This window comes from Saimiri boliviensis, chromosome 13 (genome assembly GCF_048565385.1).
Source record: "Saimiri boliviensis isolate mSaiBol1 chromosome 13, mSaiBol1.pri, whole genome shotgun sequence".
In the NCBI taxonomy this organism is placed as follows: domain Eukaryota; kingdom Metazoa; phylum Chordata; class Mammalia; order Primates; family Cebidae; genus Saimiri; species Saimiri boliviensis.
The window spans coordinates 19,471,713-19,493,207 of record NC_133461.1 but is presented as its reverse complement, the minus strand read 5'-3'; the positions used below and the strand labels follow the sequence as shown (position 1 = coordinate 19,493,207).

Below are 21,495 nucleotides of genomic sequence, written 5' to 3'. Positions count from 1 at the left end.
TTTGTCTGGAAGGATCCTTGTCTTTGTTGCCAAAAATCCCCAGCAGGACAGGGATTAAGATGCTTTTGCTCCCAATTGTGTCTGCAGTGCAGAGCACAGTGCCCAGATTGCAATAGGCACTCAAATATTTACTAAACGAAGTGAGATGTATAAATATAGTTAATTTCAGGACGCTACATGCACCCTGCTAAGGATGGCTAAAATCCTTTGGAAATAAGCTCCCATTTTACCATAGCACTCCACTTCCCATATGGCCCAATTGACAAAAATTCCCCTCCTCTTATCTTTACATAGAGGACTTCAGCTACCAACTCATGAGAGTTCTTCCTTCCAACTTTATTTTTAAAGTAGTCAGCTTTCCCCTACCCTAAAAGGAATTTTCTTTTTTAATTCGCTTTATTCGAAAAAAGACAGACACTGGTTCCTGGGGTTTCTGCCCTTCTAGGGAAAAGTGCCATATTTAATAAAACTTTTTTATTAAAAATTTTTTTTTTTCTGGATAGGGTCTTGCTATGTTGCCCAGACTGGCCTTGAACTCCTGGGCTCAAGGGATCCTCCTGTTCCAGCGTCTTGAGTAGCTAAGACTAGAGGCATGAGCCACTGCATCCACCAATGGAAATTCTACATGGAATTCTGATCCAAAACAGGAAACCAGTTGAACACTGAGTCACCGTGAGTGCAGTGCTGGGAGCAAGGAGCACTCAGTGTTCACAGGCCTCTCGTTTGTGAGCTCCTAAAGCAGCTCCAATGAGCATCCAGAGGGTTCTTGGTTTGAAAATCCCACCCTGGGAATCTCAGATTGGGAGACTACAGGGTACCCACACTCAATGGTACCTGAGCCTTCAGACCTTGACTCAGATTCAAATGCTTTCACCACATCCAGACCGCAGAGGTGGCTGACCCAGATTCTAGATTTCAGTTCTCAAGAGAAATGTACCAATCCATCTCCTTGTCTGTTGGGTAAAAACATGACCTGCTTCACAAACCTGGGTGTCAGGACAAAACACAGTACAGCCATGTAAGAAAAATAACTTTGTTATTAAGCACATACAATCATATAAAAAGTACTTCATAGTATCATGCCCATAATTGTTTGAATGCTAGCTTCACTGTGATACGGACCTGTTACAAACAATGAACAACAGAGCTACTGCAGAACATGACTAGTCACTGTGAAAGAAAAACAGACCCATGGCACACATCAAATTCCTAAGGGGACTTGCTTTGATCCCCTGGGGGACAAAAGGGTCCTTTTCTATAATTTCCCTAAAGCAGTAACATTTGCTGAAGGAGGATGTGAAGTTCATGATTGTGCGCCTTAACAATTACAGTCATGCTGTGTTTGATTTTCCAAATGGAAAATTATTTTTTGATTTGTTATGAGATAGACATATTGACTGTGCCAGGAAAAAAATGTATCTACTTCCCTGAACTCATTATTGATGACTTTGGATGGCTCTATTCTACTCGTTGTTTGGCCTGGATTCATGCAATTACTTTCCTTTTCAGGAAGGTTATCTGAAAGATGTTAAGTCTGCTGAATGAGGCTGCTGTGGTTGTTTCTGAGAGACAGGCTGAGATGTGGGGAGAGACGGTGGGGAGTAACACCCAAAATCTGATGGGGGAGTTGCTGCCTGAGAACCCACAGTGATGCCTGCTCTGGATAAGCCTTCCCTTGCTTACCTGGGAAAAGGGCTCACCAGGCCCACAGCAATTATAAACCTTGGACAGATGACCAAAGCCGGGGTGCTCTTCACTGGTATTTCGTGGGGTAATACTCCCCTCTCTTTCCTTCCAAAACCAATGAACGTTTATTATTGACCTATGTTTGGCTATGGCACACCTGTCTGAGTTTATAGAGTAGAAATGACTTCGTTTGGTCAAGGAATCCTACGGCAGGTGTTGGACATTAACTCAGAAGGCGAGAAAAGGCACCATCCTCTCTGCAGCCCCACTCCCTTCTGGCACAGTATAGCTTACAATTTTTCCCTCTGGACCTGGGGAGGGGAAGGGGGATTTTTCTAAACTAAAATGCATGCCCTCCATGTACTATTTCCTTTTTTTTTTTTTTTTTTAGAGTCTCGTTCTGTCACCAGGCTGGAGTGCAGTGGCATGATCTCGGCTCACTGCAACCTCTGCCCCCCTGGTCCAAGAGATTCCCCTGCCTCAGCCTCCTGAGTAGCTGGGACTACAGGAACATGGCACCATGCCCCGATTTTTTTCTTTTAGTTGAGACAGGGTCTCACCATATTGATCAGGATGGTCTTGATCTCCTGATCTCGTGATCTGCTCACCTCCCAAAGTGCTAGGATTACAGGCATGAGCCACGGTCCCCGGTCCCATGTACTATTTTCGATAGCATATTCTTATTCTCATTGCTTCCCAAGGACAGAGGCAACTTATGAGGTCCTAGTGATGAGGGTGCAAAAGCTGAAGTCAACATTTCTACCAGCAGGTTGAGGAGGTGTACAAAGATCTCTTTTTTCACTATAAACCATGAAATGACCTAGAGCTGTAGCACATTTTACCCCGGAAATGGCTTTCCCGTTAGGTTTTGAGCAGAAGTCCTATTTAGACAGTAAAGCTTTTTCTATCCACAGCTAAAAGATACATTCGAAATAATGCTGCCTTATAATGTCCTATCTTTGAAAAATATAATTTGGGCATAAAAAGTACATATCAGCTTGCAGTAGTAAAGGTTTTGAAAATCTGAGGATTAAAAATTATTTTCTAGATTAACTTGGTCCAGCAGATTGATGTTATAAAATACAGGGTACTATAAGTTTTGCTGGAGAATATTATCTGGAATAGTTTCATGAAATCCAGGTACAACTACTTTCCATTAATTCTCTTAATATATTATTCTAGCCTATGGCCAAACATGCAGTTTGGTTGCATTTTTTGAGCATTTGACAATAAAGATCATATTTCTAAATACAGTTCACTGACAAAGAAAAGGTATTAAAATTACTCATTGAAAAATAATCAGAGATGGACCTAGCCATCTCTCATACAGCCTGTGCATAGTTCTTTTTTTAAAAACATTCATTCACCCACACCCTTTAAATACCATGCTCCACAAGCAGGCAAACATTAAATATATTCCAGATGGGAATCAACAGCTGTTCAGTTCCTGTCTTTATAAACCCGTGGTTGGCGTGGCCCTCTGTCACGAGTGTTGAATTTTGCGGAGAGGAGGAGGAAGATGCTAGGAAAAGAGCACTAAGAATGTGTTTGCTTTCACTTTAAAAATGTGAGTGGACAGTCAGCAGGGATTCTGCATAAATAAGAAATAGAGGAGCAAAGTGCTCATCAAAGACTCAGCCACCTGCTGACTGACATGAGTCCTGCATTTCCAACATGGTAGGAAGAAGGGAAGGAAGACACTTGCCGCTAGAGATTTGCAAAGCCCCCTCCTATCAGTTTTTTTTTTTTTTTTTTCTGAGACAGAGTCTCGCTCTGGAGTGCAGTGGCACGATCTGGGCTCACTGCAACCTCCACCTCCTGGGCTTAAGCGATTCTCCTGCCTCAGCCTCCCTAGTAGCTGGGACTTCAGGTTCATGCTACTATGCCCGGCTAATTTTTTTGTATTTTTAGTAGAGATGGGTTTTCCCCATGTTAGCCAGATGGTCTCCATCTCCTGACCTCGTGATCTGCCCGCCTTGGCTTCCCAAAGTGCTGGGATTACAGGCGTGAGCCACCTCACCCAGCCTCCTATCATTCTTAAGGGAGAAGACAGAAAGGTGGCATTTGAACACAAGAGGGATTTTTCTTGAAGCAAGCTTTCATAGTAATGGAGCTAAATGACATGGCCTAAAAGGTGGAGGCCAAAAAGAAATGGGAAACGACATGGCAGGATGGGATAGTCCAACATGAGTGAATATGAGAATGATCATTTGTGAAGCTCAATGTAAGAGTGAAAGTCTCCCGCAAAGGTAGATAAAGAGCCACTCTGTGTGTCCAATGAGAACGTGGAATGTGAGTAACCTATGAGCTGCTCACTGGAAACAAGAGGTCCCTCGACAAGGTTACAAAGGAGCAGACCACCTTTCTGGTCTCTTGTTCCTGGTGCTTCTGGACCCACAGAAAACCTTGGCAGGCACATGCTTCCCTTTCGGATCCAGAGGTGCTCTGAGAAAGCACTCTAACTCACAGGGAGCTTGAGAAACAGAACCTTTTCTGAACTGCTTCTCACGTTGCAGGGGAAAAGAAACCAAAGAGAAGGCCTACAAGAACTGGAGCTTGGACTAAATTAAAGAAAATTAAGGAAAAATGGGCATAGGAAGGAAGTTTTTACAAGCAAGGAAAACCGCTTGTTTTTTCCTCTCCATCCAAGGTCACTTTCAACAGTGTATTATTCTCAACATGTTGGCAAGCTCGATTGGCTCCAGACAAGGACTTCTAATATCCAAGGAGAACAAATTTACCTACCACTGCTGATGGCGTTAGTGAGGTCAGCTGAAGCCAGCAACCACCTCGTAGCCTTGAACCCCACTGTACATTGCTTCAGTCTGGATCATGACACCGAATGGCACCTTCTGGGCGCCTGCTCAGCACCAGGAATTCTGCACCTCTAAGGTCAGCCACTTTATTGAACAAATTATCTGTGATTTATAGAGCAAGCTTCGTTCTTGATTAAACAGCTTAAAAATACTCTAGCAATCCAGGGCCCATTGTTTTAATGTGAATCAGCGCATTTCACTTTCTGTTTGTTGAAAAGAGGGTTTAATTTTCTTACCTAACTAGAACACTTACAGATAAGCATGGCATAAAACCTTAAGCACCATATTTGAAGTTTAGAAGGCACCAATCTATGTAACAGTAAATATTTCACTGTAATTCTTTTCTATCTTCTCTTAAACTCCACTCAATTCTCTCCTCTCTTTAATTTGGGAAACAAGGTCAGATAAGGGGATAAAATATTTAAAGTCTAGGACAAGAAAAAGAATTCTACACCAAAGTACAACTACAAATCTGTCCTCCCACCCCTTTTTAATTGAAGAGCCCTCATTTTGATACTAGAGGAGTTACGGTCTATTCTGAGCATATGCCTTAAAAGCAGCCTCATATTTTCTTAGAGCTCACTTTGCCATTTCCCTCTTTTTGATATTCTGCCAAATTTAACTTGAAAAATTTATGATTTAAAACACAGTGAGAGTACTGAAATCCACAGTTCCTGAAAAAGTAGGATGCAAAAGAAAAATTACAATGCAAACCACCCCAACACACTCTTAGCGAAAAGCACGTAAATCAGTCGTTCACTCCCTTGTGTCTGCAGGCCTAGGAGGGAACTCTGAATACAGTATTATATTTGGAAGAGGAGGAGGAGGAGGAGAAAGAAGTCAGGAGAAGAGAAGAGAAAAACGTATGTTTTCCAGGACTCCAGTGGTGAGTTTTCTCTTTAGAGGGTTTAACTGCAGGTGAAATAATCTTTCCCTTCCTTTGACATGATGGTGCTGGGGTGCGCTATGGATAGAAGTCTCTGGGTGCTCTCAAGTCTCTTGTCTCAATTCTTCTTGGGTGGTCATCTCCAGAGCCCAGGTCCATGGCTTCTGGGTAGCTGGGAAATTCATGAGGTAATGGGAACTCCTCTGTTGAAGAGTGAGTCCGGTGTGGGAACACCTTTTCCTGCAGCTCGGTGATGTCATTGCGGATGTCAGCCAGCATAAGTAGCAGGAAGTCGAAAGAACCAGGGGGTCCCTGTGTACATGGGAGGAATCAATGTAGAGACGGATAGCAACGGCCTTCGGGGCTCCATGACTTGCTAGTCCCCATGCTTGCTGGCAACTACTTTCTCAATAACTCTGTGCCCCAAATGGAATCAATGTGAGGACTGCTACAGGAGCCTGGGGGTCCTCCACATCGTCTTCTAATTCTCTCATTTCGCAGATGAGCTTTGGTGATGTATTCACCTTTCCTCCCTCCTAACTCTAGGCTTTATCAAATCCAGTAGAAGAAAGAATATAAAAATAAACTCTTCTAGTTTACTTTCCAAAGCAATCTGGAAGATGCTTATGAAGGCAGCGGAGCAGTGGTTAAGAGACTGGGGTTCTGTTGGGTTTGAGTTTCATCTCTGCCACTTATTAGCTGTGTGGTCTTAATTTCTTGTGGTTCAGCTTCCCCATCTGTAAAATGGGGATAATAATAGTCCCGACTTTATAGGGTTTTATAGGGTCCGTGAGAATTTAAGTAAGTAAATGCATGTAAAGGGCATTGAGCATAATATGTATTAAAAAATGTTATCTGGGCCAGGCGTGGTAGCTCACACCTGTAATCCCAGCACTTTGGGAGGCTGAGGCGGATGGATAACTTGAGACCGGGCAACATGGTGAAACCCTGGCTCTACAAAAAATATTAAAAAATTTAGCCAGGCATGGTGGCAGGCACCGTGTGGTCCCATCTACTTGGGAGGCTGAGGTGGGAGGATTGCCTGAGCCTGGGAGGTCGAGGCTGCAGTGAGCCAAGATTGCACCATTGCACTCCAGCCTGGGTGACATAATGAGACCCTGTCTCAAAAAAAATGCTGTTATTTTTTAAAAATGAAATTATTAAATGTTTAAAAGATGGCTGACTATAAGCACAAACTAAATGAAGTTGGGAGGATGCTGTAAAGACGTCAGCTCCCCATTGACTAGGAAGGTCCAAACAAAAGCTTCCTATTTCTAAGTATTGAGTATCATATATCATCATATAGTATTTATGAAGCCTTAATTTCATAGAGTCCTGTGTGGGGCATGGTAAAAAAGAAATGCATAAATACATGTGTTCGGGGTTGTCAGAAGCTTGTAGTAAAATCGTTATCACTTCTCACAACCGCTGCAGCAGCAGCAGCAGCTAGCCCTGTGGAAGCAGAGTTTATACTGTAAGGCACGAAGAGAGGCACAGTATTTTGATATCATTTGACCCTCACAATAACCACTTGAGGTATGGCAGATCAGAATCCACTAGCGCCACTACACAGGTGGGGAAATGAATGCCCAGAGACCCTCAGTGATGTGCCCATGGTCAGAAAGCTAGCAGGTAGAAGAGTTGAGATGGAACCCACAACTCCCACCTCTGTGGCCACAGCTGTTGGATTTCAGAAATGATACTGACTTCTTCAGAAGCAGTGAAGTGGTTTGAATTTTCTATGCTTTTGAATACTACTAATTCTCATTTTGAATCTCCCAGATACTATGCATGTATGCAGCTAATTTCTTATCAGGTCCCTAATAGCCCTGCATGTTTTTGACCTTTTTAGAGGAGACAGCCATCTGACCTACTAGAGTTGTAGCAGTGGCTAAATTCTCAATTATGCAATGATAATTTAAATCCATAGATTTCTTTCCTAGACTTCTCAAATGTTTTATGATCATGCTTGGAAAGAGACTCATTGCATAGCAGGATTTTGAGCTTTAAAAGAAGACATTTCAAATGAAGATTAGCCATGATGGCCGTGCGCCAAGGCTCATGCCTGTAATCCCAGCACTTTGGGAGGCCAAGGCAGGTGAATCATGAGCAGGAGCTTGAGACCAGCCTGGCCAAGATGGTGAAACCCCATCTCTAAAAACAAACACAACAAACAAACAAACAAACAAACAAACAAAAAATACAAAAATTAGCTGGGCATGGTGGCACATGCCTGTAATCCCAGCTACTCAGGAGGCTGAGGCAGGAGAATCACTTGAACCTGGGAGGCAGAGGTTGCAGTAAGCTGAGTTTGCCCCATTGCACCCCAGCCTGGTTGACAGAGTGAGACTCCCTCTCAAAAAAAAAAAAAAAAAAAAAAAAAAATTAGCCATGAAAAAAGAAAAAACAACAACAGAAAACAAATCTGAAAAATAAATCCAAACTAGCAGCTTAGGGTTTCTGTGACTCTCTTCCTAATCACAGAGTTCTCTTCAGGTGGGCTGAGTGGCATCAGGAAGGGGCGGGCTTTTGCTACTAGACCAGCCTATAGGCTCATCAGAGCTGCATCACTGAGAACATTCCCCTGGGGAAGCAGGACAGAGTGTGCTACTTACTGGAGACCCTCTGGGCCCAGGCGCTCCTCTCTCCCCCTAAAAACAGAAAGGCCAGGGTTAGCTTTCTAGAGCACGTGGCTGCCACAGCAATGGTCTCTATTTACGCACCATCATAACCACTTCCCTGCACAAAACCACAAATATTTTCTATAGAAACCATACGTAAAACTGAGCTACTCATGGGACCACTTATTTGAACAGGATGCTTGGGTTAAGTGTCTGTCAGTCTGATTTCCCTTGAGCCCATGTATTTTCAAATCTTCCTGGCAAGAGGAACGTTCCTATTTCCCAGCAGCATGTAGAGTAACAAACTTTCTGAAATAACTCACACTGACTTTTTTGTGAGGCAAAAAAGAGCAGGCAGCTCTCAAAGGGGAACTACCCGTTTGCAAAAGAATAGAGTACGTATCTCCTGTTCCTGACTTGAAAACCTCTCAGAAATGGAAACACACACAAAACTATCCTGTGAAGCAACACTGGTTAAAGAGAAAAACATATGTGACTGTCACAACACAGAGGCTTATTTAAAATGCATCAGGGTCATTTTTCCTACAAGTGGTGGTGGTGGTTGTTTTTGTCTGCTGGGATGATTCTGCAATTTAAGGAAGTGGCTACTCAGATTTTGTTACAAGCTTTGGGGAAAAAGTTGTATCTGGTATCTGTGTCTCAGTTTTGCTGAATGCAAAATGAGGATGGTAAACAGTGTCTGTTGAGCTTTCCCAGATGCTAGTGCAAGAGGTAGAAAATGAGAGACCCTCAGGCTGGGAGCAGTGGTTCATGCCTGTAATCCCAGCACTTTGGGAAGCCGAGATGGGCAGATACCTGAGCTCAGGAGTTTGAGGCCAGCCTGGGTAACATGGCAAAATCCTGTTTCTACTAAAAAATCCAAAAGTTATCCGGGAGTGATGGCATGTGCCTGTGTTCCCAGCTACTTGGGAGGCTGAGACAGGAGAACTCGGTTTGAGCTTGGGAGGCAGAGGTTGCAGTGAGCTGGGATTATGCCACTGCACTCCAACCTGGACGACAGAGCCAGACCCTGTCTCAAAAAAAAAAAAAAAAAAAAAAAAAAAAAAAAAAAAAAATCCGAGGCCGGGCACGGTGGCTCAATCCCAGCAATCCTAGCACTTTGGGAGGCTGAGGTAGATTACCTGAGGTCAGGAGTTCCAGACCAGTCTGACCAACATGACGAAACCCTGTTTCTACTAAAATACAAAAATTAGCTGGGTGTGGTGGTGGGCACTTGTAATCCCAGCTCCTCAAGAGGCTGAGGCAGGGATAATTGCTTGAACCGGGGAGGGAGAGGTTGTAATGAGCCGAGATTACACCACTGTACTCCAGCCTGGGCAACGGAGCAAGACTCCATCTTAATAATAAATAAATATAAAAAAAAAAATTGAAAGGGGCAGATCTTTAGCTTGTGAGGACCACTCATAAGACTTACCTTAGCACCATCTCTTCCTGGTGCACCTGGTGGACCCTACAATACAAAAGGATCTAGCTTAACCACAGGCAAAAGCATGAGACAAAAACACTTTCCCCACACAGGAAGCAGATCTCTGATAAGATACTGACCACAGGGCCCCTTCGGCCTTGTTTAATGTGGGACAGATCAGGAGATGGTCCCATGGGTCCCATTGAGCCCCGAGGGCCGGGCTGCCCAGGAGGGCCTGGCATACCGGGGAAGCCTGGGCTTCCCTTTGGTCCCGGTGAACCTGTAATCAAAGAACACCTCATTAGCTCACAGAACACGAGAAGGATAAAGGGCCCTGGCTAACAAGAGTCCAGGGCCCCTGCAGCCATTTCTGTTTGCTCTCTCTCTGCCTTTGCCTTCTGACATCTGTATCAGGATGTCTCATGGGCATTTTGAGTTCGATGCGATGAAAAGTGGCTTCCCTATCTTCCTCACTTTTCACGCACCACCAGTCACCCATCCACTCAAGTAAAAAACTGGAGAGTCTTCCTCTGTGTTTCCCTATTTCCACAGCCTCCTGTTTGAATTAGTGGCCAGCTCCTGTGTGTTTCACCTCTTTCACATTTCACAGCTGTCTGCTCTCCTCTGTTTCCTGGATCACAGCAGAGTAGTGACTACCACAGCGGCGAAGTGGTTACCGTGGCTGGAGAGCAGTTAAGAGGACAGGTTTGAGCATCAGGGAGACTTGGGTTTGAATCTTTCTCAGGTTGCCTGAGCTATCTGAGCCTTAGTTTCTCATCTCATCTGGGCTAATAAAAATCCTCTTGGCCGGGCGCGGTGGCTCAAGCCTGTAATCCCAGCACTTTGGGAGGCCGAGGCGGGTGGATCACGAGGTCAAGAGATCGAGACCATCCTGGTCAACATGGTGAAACCCCGTCTCTACTAAAAATACAAAAAATTAGCTGGGCATGGTGGCACGTGCCTGTAATCCCAGCTACTCAGGAGGCTGAGGCAGGAGAATTGCCTGAATCCGGGAGGCGGAGGTTGCGGTGAGCCGAGATTGCGCCATTGCACTCCAGCCTGGGTAACAAGAGCGAAACTCGGTCTCAAAAAAAAAAAAAAAAATCCTCTTACAGAGTAGTTCTATTAAGTGAGATTCCAGATATACACACACCACTGAGTATAGTACTCCACACATATTAAGTACAAAAACAAATCTGTGAGGCCTTCCTTATATTTGCTTTCACTCTTGCCTCACTGCTAGTTTCTCTGCCCCACACCAGTCTTGTTCGCCCTTTGCCCATTTTTGACATTTCTATAGCGATGATATACCAAAAACCAGTCTTAATATGTAACCCACCTACTTTCGCCCTTTTGGTGCAAATGTCTCAAGGCACTGGGTGGGTCAGGAAACTCACTCTCTCTTGCAGGCCCCTGAGAAATACCCACGACTTCTTAGTGAGGGGTAGGAAATGTTCTTCCGGCCAAGATTTGCCACAGATACAAGGCATGCTGGGGGATGAGTCGGGGGTTCTGGGGAAGATGATCACACCCCAAGGCCCAGAAGCGTAGGGCATGCTTAGGATTCTAGCTGGAACAGGAGAAATGAAAATGTCCCCTTGCCCCACAGCTCTAGCATGGGGTAAGTCATAGCAGTCTACCACTGGGGGAAGGGTAAGTGTGTGGAGAGAACCCGTCTGTGGCACAGGCATGTGTGTAGGGGCTGCTGAAACCTAAAGAGTATAAACAGAGAGAAAAATCCACTGGCAACCTAGGCCTCCACTAAGCATAAGGCAATAGCATCCTACCACTGGAGGAATTATTTGAAGACTGTGGAACACAATGTAAATATAGTGATGATAAAGCCAAAACCCAGTTCAGTTATTCATTGGACTGACTCAGCTTCCCATGGCAGTGGCCTGACCAAAGAAGAGGGTACCTCTCTCCAGGAGTGATAACTACGTTCCTGTCTCTACTGTTTCTCTGCAAATGATGTCTGGCATTCAATCAAAATTTTCAGGCACATAGCAAAAAGGGCTGGGCATGGTGGCTCATGCCTGTAATCCTAGCACTTTGGGAGGCTGAGGTGGGTGCATCACCTGAGGTCAGGAGTTTGAGAGCAGCCTGGCCAACATGGTGAAACCCCATCTCTACTAAAAGTACAAAAATTAGCCAGGTGCAGTAGTGGGTGCCTGTAATCCCAGCTACTCAGGAGGCAGAAGTTGTAGTGAGCCGAGATCGCACTCCTGCAGCCTGAGTGACAGAGTGAAACTCCATCTTAAAAAAAAAAAAGGGAAAACCAAAAACCACATTGTCAAGTGATAGAACAATCAACAGAACAATTCTCAGAGGAGAACCAGATGTTGGAATGATGAGCTATGGGGCTTTAAAATAACAGTATGTGAAAGGTGCTGTTGGAAAAGATAAACAGCTTGTCTCAACAGATGAGCGTTCAAGGCACTGGGTGAGATGGAAATTAAAGGAAAAAAGTCAAACAGAAATAACAAATAGAGTATCATAGAGGAAAACAATATAGACTCACCAGCAGACTGCTCACAGCTAAGCAATGCATCAGTGAAAACGTAAGTCAATAGTTACTCAAAGTGAATCACAAAGAGGAAAATAAAATGAAGCATCCAAAAGAGGTGAGATAATATTGAACTGTCTAACATAAGTGTGATTGGAGTTCAGGGAGAAAAAGAAAACCCTATAGTAGCTACCCTCTTCATAAAGAATAAAGCTCAAACTCCTCAGCATAGTGTCCTTGTTCATTCTTGTCTTTCTGGCCAAGCGTTTTTTCCCCCACTATTGCCTCCTTCCTCATCACCCCATAGCCCCCATCCTCCCTGAATAAGCCATGCCACAGCACACGACCCAGCTCAGACTACTCTTCTCTCCTTTCCTGCCTCGTCTCCATCCCCACAGATCACCTATCTCCAAAAACGTCTTAACATCTCCCCCATCATACAAACAACTATCCTCAGACAGGCACAAAAACAGATGACTTGTTCTTAAACTCGGTAGCCTCAGCGCTGTGTGGATACAGGCCTCGGGAAGTAAGAATTAACTGCTTACTTCATTGCACATGCTGGAAGCATATCTATCATGTATGTTTATGTACAGTCACACACTGCACATGTGTTTTCTGTTTATGTATACCATTTTCTTCTGAGCATTCGTAACATTTACAAATTGGGGCCAGGTGCAGTGGCTCATGCCTGTAATCCCAGCACTTTTGAGAGGCCGAGGTGGGCAGATCACTTCAGGTCAGGAGTTTGTGACCAGCCTGGCCAACATGGTGAAACCTGTCTCTACTAAAAATACAAAAATTAGCTGGGCATGGTGGTGTGCGCCTGTAGTCCCAGCTGCTCGGGAGGCCAAGGCAGGAGAATCTCCTGAATCCGGGAGGCGAAGGTTGCAGTGAGCCCAGACTGTGCCACTGTACTCCAACCTGGGCAACAGAGTAAGACTCCATCTCAAAAATAAATAAATAAAAATGAATAAAAATCGGGAGATTTCATATAAAAATCTGGGTTTCTGGCTCTGGTTTGAAACAGGAAGCACGAAAACCCCAATTCCATCATCAGCACAACCAGCTGGAGCCATCAGTAGGGGCTGCCGCTGTACACGGGGTGAGTGCTCTCTAGTTTGATTCAGTGCCCCTGCTTCCAGCTGCTCCTGCCCAGCTCCATCTATGTACCTATGTGACCTGCCCATCTCTGTAGATGTTGAGGGGTTCTGTTTTAAAATTCTATTCAGAGGCCTGTAATGACATAGTATTGACACAAAATTAACTGAGTTAAACAAGAAGTCATCTGTTTTTGTGCCTGATAGTTGTTTGCCTGTGTACCAGGACCTGGTCATACCACCTTATCACGGAAGCTGATGGGGAAGAGACCTTTAGGCATCATCTATCTTGACCCACAGCACAGAGAGCTGTAAACAGCTGCTTTGTATTGGGTTGGGTTTGCGGTGTTTCCCCACTTGTGTATGGAACACAGCCTGTCTGCCCACAGCGGGGACTCCAGGGGACACCTTGCTGGCTGAAGGGCTGTGGCTGTGTAAAGTGTGGGACAGCACCTGGAAGCAGACATCAGCATGTTCACCTCTGCTTTAGGCCTTGAACATCAGCTAGGGGGATGAAGGAAGAAGGAGTGGGAGCCTGGAGAGCATTTTTGCAAACTTATAAAAAATACACAACACACAATTTTCCATCTTTTTTTTTTTTTTTTTGAGATGGAGTGCAACTCAGCTCACTACAACCTCTGTCTCCCAGGTTCAAGCAATTCTCCTGCCTCAGCCTCCCAAGTAGCTGGGATTATAGGCACCCACCACCAACCCTGGCTAATTTTTTATATTTTTAGTAGAGACGGGGTTTCATTGTGTTGGCCAGGCTGACCTCAAGTTATCTGGCTGCCTCAGCCTCCCAAAGTGCTGGGATTACAGGCATGAGTGGCCATGCCCAGCCCATCTTAACTATTTTTAAATGTAGTATTTAGTCTTGTTAAGTATATTCTCATTGTTGTGTAACAGATCTCCGTAACATTCTCATCCTGTAAAACTGAAACTCTAGGCCATTGAATAACTCCCCATTTTCCACTCCACTTAGCCTTTGATAACCACTATTCTACTTTGTTTCTATGAGTTTGATTATTTGAGATACCTTATATAAGTGTAATTATAAAGTGTCTATCATTTTTGACTAGCTTATTTCACTTAGCCTAAAATCCTTAAGATTCATCTATGTTGTGGCCTGTGTCAAAATTTCCATCTTTTTAGAGGCTGAATAATATTCCATTGTATGTATATGTCATGTTTTGTTTTTCCATTCTTATCCATTGATAGACACTTAGGTGACTTCAACCTCTTGGCTATTGTGAAAAGTGCTGCTGTGAAGATGGGTGTGCAAATATCTCTTCGAGATCCTGCTTTTAGTTCTTTGGGGTATATATCCAGGAGTGGGATTCCTGGATCAAATATACATATATACATACATACATGTGTGTGTGTGTATATATATGTTGTTGTTGTTTTTTTTTAGATAGGGCCTCTCTGTTGCCTAGGCTCAGAACTCTGGAGCCCACGTGATCCTCCTGCTTAAGCTTCCTGATATGTTTAATTTTTTGATGAATCTCCATATTCTTTTCCATAGTGACTGAATCATTTTATATTCACACCAACAGCGCACAAGATTCCACTTTTTTCACATCCCTGTCAATACTTATTTTCTCTCATTTTTCTTTTTGAGATGGGGTCTTGCCCTGTCACTCAAGCAGGAATGCAGTACTGTGTTCATGGTTCACTGTGGGCTTGACCTCCTGGGCTCCAGCGATCCTCCCACCTCAGCCTGCTGAGTAGCTGGGTCTACAGCCTGGCTAGTTTTTTTTTTTTTTTAAGTGCAGACAGGGTCTCCCTATGTTTCCCTAGCTTACATATTTTTTTAAGTAGTGGCCATCCTACTGGGCGTGGGATGGTATCTCACTGTAGTTTTGGTTTGCAATGCTCTAATGACCAGTGATGTTGAGTGCCTTTTAATATGGTTGTTGGCCATTTGTTTTTTTTTTTGGAGAAATGTCTATTCAAGCCCTTTTCCCATCTTTTTAATCAGGTGCTTTTTTTGTTGAATTATAGAAGTTCTTATCTATCCTAGATATTAACCCCTTATCAGATACATAACTTACAATTATTTTCTTCCATTCTGTAGGTTGTTTTTGGTCTGTTGATTGTTTGCTTTGAGACATAGAAATTTAAGTTTGATGTAGTCCATTTATCTACTTCTGCTTTTGCTGCCTATGCTTTTGCAGCCATATCCAAGAAATCACCACCAAATCCAATTTCATAAAGCTTTCCTGTTTTCTAGGATTTTCATAGTTTTAAGGTCTTACATTTCACCCTTTAATCCATTTTGAGTTAACTTTTGTATACGTTGTAAGATAAGGGTCCATCCTCATTCTTCTGTATGCAGAAGGACATTGGGTTTTAATACACTTTAGATCATCAGCTCTGTGAGTATGGATTGTATCGTATTTATTAGTATATCCTCAGACAGTCCTGGATACAGAGTAAGCTGCTTAGTAAATGTTTCTCATTAAAATGATTGCATTGAAGAGACTGAGAAGATTGCTATGCCATACTTTTCTCATAATTGTTCTTTTAAATGCACACAGTAATTACTTTTTGATCACACCTAACCCCTAGTACTGACAGAGCAGTGACAGGATGGAATGACTTTCAGACTCCAGAAAAATAAAACAAAGAAACAGAGACTTTAGACTCTTCATCTTTAGATGAGTCTTTTTTAGTTCACAGGATAATTAAGCCAAAGTTAACAGTGGTTAATGTTCCACCCAAACGCACCCCTACTCTTAATACTGGCTCCAGGTGTATCTACAAAGTTTGGGATGGGTGTCAGATCCCTCCTTTAACTAAATATTTTATTTCCAGTAGCACAAAAAGAGGCCAGAGATAATATCTCACCTACAGTTACACAATCAGTACACTACAGAAATCACAGTATGTTGAGTGCCTTTGAAATGTGGGACTTTGATGTACAAATGGCAGCACCTGAAGTATGGCAGCAGAGGGCAGAAAGCAGCTGTCACCCCCTTACCACCAAAGTCAGACAGATGCCAACCCAGCCTAGTTTCCTGCATCGGTGCTCCAGTCTGATTTACCACAGGCCTCGGAACTGGATTTTTATTTAATGGTGAGAGAAAGCCTATTAGCTTTCTAGCTTCCCTAGTAAGTCTCAATGGTGGGTACCACAAACACTCAAAGTTAAGAGAGAAGGAAATAGGATTGGAATGTTCCCATTCAAAGGACAGGTCTCTTGCCAAAGCTTATTCATCCTCAATCACTCTGCTCCATCAAGGACCCTGGACAGCTCAAACCCTGTTATAAGCCAAATGGCAGCATTGGAGAAGAAAGCTTGCAAGGCATTTATTAAACAAGACAGCCAATGGCTCCCTGCTCCTACAGTGGCTTTTGTTCCAGTGATCTATAGACTGGCCTGGAGTTGACTTCCTCTAGGGAGGCAAAGCAAGAGCATTCTCTTAGAGGAGGGTGTAGAGCACTTTGCTGGGAAGGGGTTTGTAAGGAGAGACTCCAGTCTGTTTAGAAGCAGCCGGAGGGTGCCTGTGTGAAGCGTTTGCTGCAAAAAACTCTACCATAACCCAGAGTACCTCAGGCCAAGGGAATGAACGAGGATAAAACAAATCCTGAACCGTCTTATTCTCTGGATGGACTGAGACCCAGGCTTCTGTTTGAGGAGTTTAAGACATAGTGGAGAGGAAAAACATAAATCCCCTGTGAAGAACTCTGAGCTTTTGTTCCGGCTGACTTTCCAAATGAAAATCCACCTGTGTCCTTCCTGCTTGGGCAAATTCTACCAGCCTTCCACGTCCAGATCAAATCTAAATGCCACTGCCCACTGCAGGCTACAGTGCCCTCTCCCTTGAAGCTCCCACAGCTGGAAGCATCTGTGCACTCACCCGGAGGGCATGTGGATACTGTTCTATTCTACTTGCATTTGCTCTATGTGTATGGTCTTCCCAATTAGGATGTCAAGAGGTCATTCATAACAGCTAGCACACTGCTAAGCAATGATAGCCGGGGAGTAGGCACTCACAGATTTAGAATCATTTGCTAACACTAATGTCATTTCCCTTACCAGTGTGGAGAAAAAAAAATCTACTGCTCTATCTATGGAGGGACTCAAAATATAAAATAACTTGGAACTATTTTTTTTAAGTTCTCATTGTGTATTTCCTGATGAAATGATAGGATGTTCGGGATTTTGGTCCAATTAATAAGGGTGAATCTTTAGAAACAGTATGCTGAATGAAAGAAGCCAAAAATATATATTCATAAGAAGAATATATATAAAGATTCTAGTGATATGGAGTTCTAGAACAGGTGGAATTACAGTGAAAGGAAGCAGGCCAGTGTCTGCCTAGACTGGGGGTTGTAGAAGTAAACACGTGCACATGGACGCAAGGGAAATTTCTGGGGTGATGGAAATGTTCTATACAGGCTGGGTGCAGTGGCTCACAGCGCTGCAAAGTAATTCTAGCACTTTGGGAGGCCGAGGTGGGAGGATCGCGAGGTCAAGAGATCAAGACCATCCTAGCTAACCTGGTGAAATTCTGCCTCTGCCAAAAATACAAAAAATTAGCTGGGCGCAGTGGCACATGCCTGTAGTCCCAGCTACTCAGAAGACTGAGGCAGGAGAATCACCTGAAACCAGGAGGCAGAGGTTGCTGTGAGTGGAGATCGCGCCACTGCACTTCAGCCTGGGTGACAGAGTGAGACTCTGTCTCAAAAAAACAAAAACAAAAAACCAAAAACCAATGATCTATATCTTGAAATCCAGAATGAGAGTTATATGGGTAAGTCAAACTGTAATTGAAATGATTACATTATATATCATTTGTATGTCAATACAGTTGACTTATAAAAACATACAGCTAGGTATCAAGATAAATACAGGTATAAATATGCTAACAAATAAGGGAGGGTGGAAGGAAGATTGGGGAGTGGTAGGAAGGGGCTGGCTCTGAGTTGTTAGAACTGGGTGATGTGCCTCGAGCCGGGCGGGCGGTGGGAAGGGTGGCCCATAATACTGTTCTATTTCTGTGTAAGTTAAAATGTTTCCAGAATAAAGTTTAAGGTAGTTTTCATTTTTTTTTTTAACTTAAAATGATCTTTAGGAATCTTATCCAATCCCAGAACAATGAGTTTTTTCTCCCAAGTTGCTATTCGCTGTGAGGATTTCTCAGGCTTGAGGGCCTATTTCCCAAGGCCCTCTCATTGCATGGCTGTGTGGCAGCCCCACGGACACTTGCCTGTTTCTCCTCGATGGAAGCTGGAGAATACTATCCAGCTCCCACCCACTGTGAGCTTTTGGCAGGCTTTTTCTGATGGTGATCACCCTCCTATGCCCTCTTCCAAACTCACCGGGAGGGCCCTGGCCCCCAGGCAGGCCGGGAGGTCCTGGAAGGTAGGCGTTTGAGGCCAGCACCTTGTCACCAGTAATAAACTTGCCCAAGTCAGCAGCATTGTTGGGGAGCAGGGCAATCTGGAAGGAGAAGAGGAAGCCTTGGTCAGGAAGCAATGGCAGAGGCCAGGCTCACATTTGTCTTGGTGGTAGAAGCTGCAAAGCCTTTCCATGAGACATATATATATACTTTTTACTAGAGTTAGTTAGAACTTAGAGAAACTATAAAGAGCCCTTTTCTAAACCTAGAGGACTTCTAAGGTAAACAACTTGCATGCGATTACTCAGCTAGTTAGTGGGTGAGCTTGGATAAGCTCCAGAAGGCCTAGATGTCACTAGAACTCATTATTACCATAATTAATAAGGCCTACTTATTTCATACTCTCAATTTATTACCTATTTTATATCTCAAGCATTTACTGAACACCTACTATGTGCAGGTCCTGTGCTCAGTTCTGTGGCTACAGTGGTGATCAAGACACGGTCCCTGCCCTAAAAGAACTCTCAGCCTTGGGAGCCAGGACCGAGAACATGGCTGACAGTTCCCCTGAGCACTAAGTGCTGACCTTCAGGACAACCGGCCAGTAGTGACTGTGGTGGTTGTAAAATGTGTCCACAAATTCTTTGACACTTTTCCCTTCAAGGGTAGAAGCTGATTTCCCATCCCGTGAGAAGCGTGGGCGGGACTTGATGACTTGCTTTTCATGAATAGAATATGACAGAAGCATGGGGCTTCTGAGATTAGGATAAAATGCACCAAGGCTTCCCCCTTGCTCTCTTTCATCACTCATTCATTTTAGGGGAAGCCAGAGGGCAGCAATGAATGAATGATTGCATTTTTCGATATCAGGCAAACTGTATTCACTTCTGAAGCCTTTAGTGAAAGCTGAATGCTGCAAACCTTCATTTCCACATTGGCTAAAAGAAACATCACCACCCACTTGTTCAGCTTGAGGATTAAGGGAGAAAATATATGTTGGGTGCCCAGCACAGGCCCTGGAACATACTAAGTGCTTGATAAATGGTTGTTCTGGTCTCTTCCCTCCAAGAAGCTAATTCAAGGGATGCAGAGCCAAGTGAAGAAGGGCACGTTCCTGAAGGCGAAAGCCATGCCCAGAGGACCCTGTATCGTGGAGTTCTGTGGAAAGCAGACATCTCTGCCATTTTCTGAGGCACACTGCATTTGTTCCCCCATCCTCCTAGATGAGGCCCTGCCCAGGGACCCGCTGGCTGGAGGAAAAGGCAGTCTCTAAGAAGGCACACTGGCAGATCCCATCCTGACCCTCTGGAGTGTTCCGAGGCTCTAAAACTCATCTTTGGATCTGAGCTTACAAGAGAGATAACTACTATCTGCGCATGATCAGAGGTGGCCAACTTGTGAATATTTCACAGCTGTGAAAACGTTGTGTCCTATGGGGTTTGACATCGCACAGGGCACTAAATTAACAGTTATGAAAGCTCCTTTCCCAAAGGCTTATTTAACTCTGAATTAAAACTTACAGTTGAATGCTGATTTGAACAAAGATGGTTCTCTTTACTTCCCGCCTTCATGGAAAGAAGCACTTATCACCTCTCATTTCTTTTTCAGGAATCACCTCTTTCCCCACGGGCCTAAAGACTTCCTCTCACGTTCTAATGCAGCAGAGTGAGGCGCATTCAATGATGCTACAAAAACAACCCCAGGGACTTCAGGGCCTGACTATGTCTTAACTAGGAGAAGAACTCTGGCAGGGATTAGGACAACTGGCTTGATAGTGACATAGCAGGGCAATGGAGTAAAAGACGAGCATGGGATCTTGCATCCTCCAAGCACAGGCCCGAAGGGATCATAAGGGAGGCTACAAAGTACATCTACTCAACTACAGCCGAGATCCCAGGCTGTGCATGACTAAGGTAGACTTGAGAGAGTTTTGCTGCCCAAGATGATCCTATCCACCTTCAGAAGGGCCTCAGTCTCCAGCAGTGGTGTCTCCTGAGCTTGGAGGATTGCATTCAGCATGTCCCTTATGGAATATGGTTCTGATGAAGATCTCTGGTGAAGATCCCATTCGCCCGCTGTGTAGCTGCTGGGTTTGGGGCTCTCTCAATAAAGCTTTAAGATGAGCTTTTTGTTTTTGTTTTTGTTTTTTGAGATGAAATCTTGTTCTGTGACCCAGGCTGGAGTGCAGTGGCACAATCTCTGCTCACTGTAACCTCCGCCTCCCAAGTTCATGTGATTCTCCTGCCTCAGCCTCCTGAGTAGCTGGAACTACAGGCATGCACCACCATGTCCTGGCTACTTTTCTATATTTTTGGTAGAGACAGGGTTTTGCCACATTGGCCAGGCTGGTCTTGAACTCCTGGCCTCAGGTGATCCGCCCACCTCAGCCTCCCAAAGTGCTGGGATTACAGGTGTGAGCCACTGCATCCAGCCTAAGAACTGATGATCTTTTTTAGTTACAGGGACAGATGTTCTTACCAACAGAAGAAATCCAATGTTAAGGAAGCACGACTATCATCGTAATATGTGGTTTGCATTTTGGCATGTAGCCTTTACCTGATACACTTTGTGGAAAATAAATTCTTCTGGCTCCTTTGTAAGGTGACTGCCCTCTTCCTGTATCCCATTTACCCCTTAACAAAGCACTGGAGATTCTTTTACAAGGTAAAACCATGAGAAAGTCCAAGAGGCTTTTGGCTGTATCCTCACTGCACAGCATGAAGAACGAATAGAGCCATGAGGCTGATGGGGGTTGATCCTGCTCCCCCAGCTCAGTCTCCCTCACATACCTGCAGAGCAGGGGGCAGGCTCTCCTGCAGTCAAGAGTCCTATTCCCACTTCAGCATCCCAAGTGTTCTATTTGAATCTGGGATGATCCCTAGTCTGGAACCTCCTCAAGAGGGTGCTTTTTCCCATTTGGGGTGCCAAGTGAAATCAAACCTACTGAAATTTACCCAGTTTAGAGTGCAAGGATGTTCAAGGGACAGGAAACTAAAAGACGCTCTGATACTGTCTTCCAAAGGGTTCCCACAGGATCCTTCAGACTTCTGAGCACACACTCCTAGAAAGCCTTGGAGCCCTTCAGCTAGTTCTAAAGTCCCAGGGA

At 44.3% G+C, this 21,495-nt stretch overlaps 1 protein-coding gene across 6 annotated transcripts in view; it reads right to left on the bottom strand.

Annotated features, from left to right (window-relative positions):
• CCBE1 (collagen and calcium binding EGF domains 1) overlaps positions 1 to 21,495 on the bottom strand; it is a 272,365-nt gene that overhangs the window by 15,163 nt on the left and 235,707 nt on the right. For 2 of the 6 annotated variants that reach the window (XR_012513084.1, XM_074383318.1), the window contains exons 7-9: positions 9,576 to 9,715; positions 9,445 to 9,480; positions 8,004 to 8,039 (exon numbers count right to left, since the gene is read on the bottom strand). Coding sequence is in view for 5 of the 6 variants with exons in the window: in XM_074383318.1 (XP_074239419.1) it covers positions 8,004 to 8,039; positions 9,445 to 9,480; positions 9,576 to 9,715 (212 nt within the window). In the remaining variant the exon portion in view is untranslated. The other 4 variants (XM_003926109.4, XM_074383320.1, XM_074383321.1 and 1 more) reach the window with 4 other exon arrangements.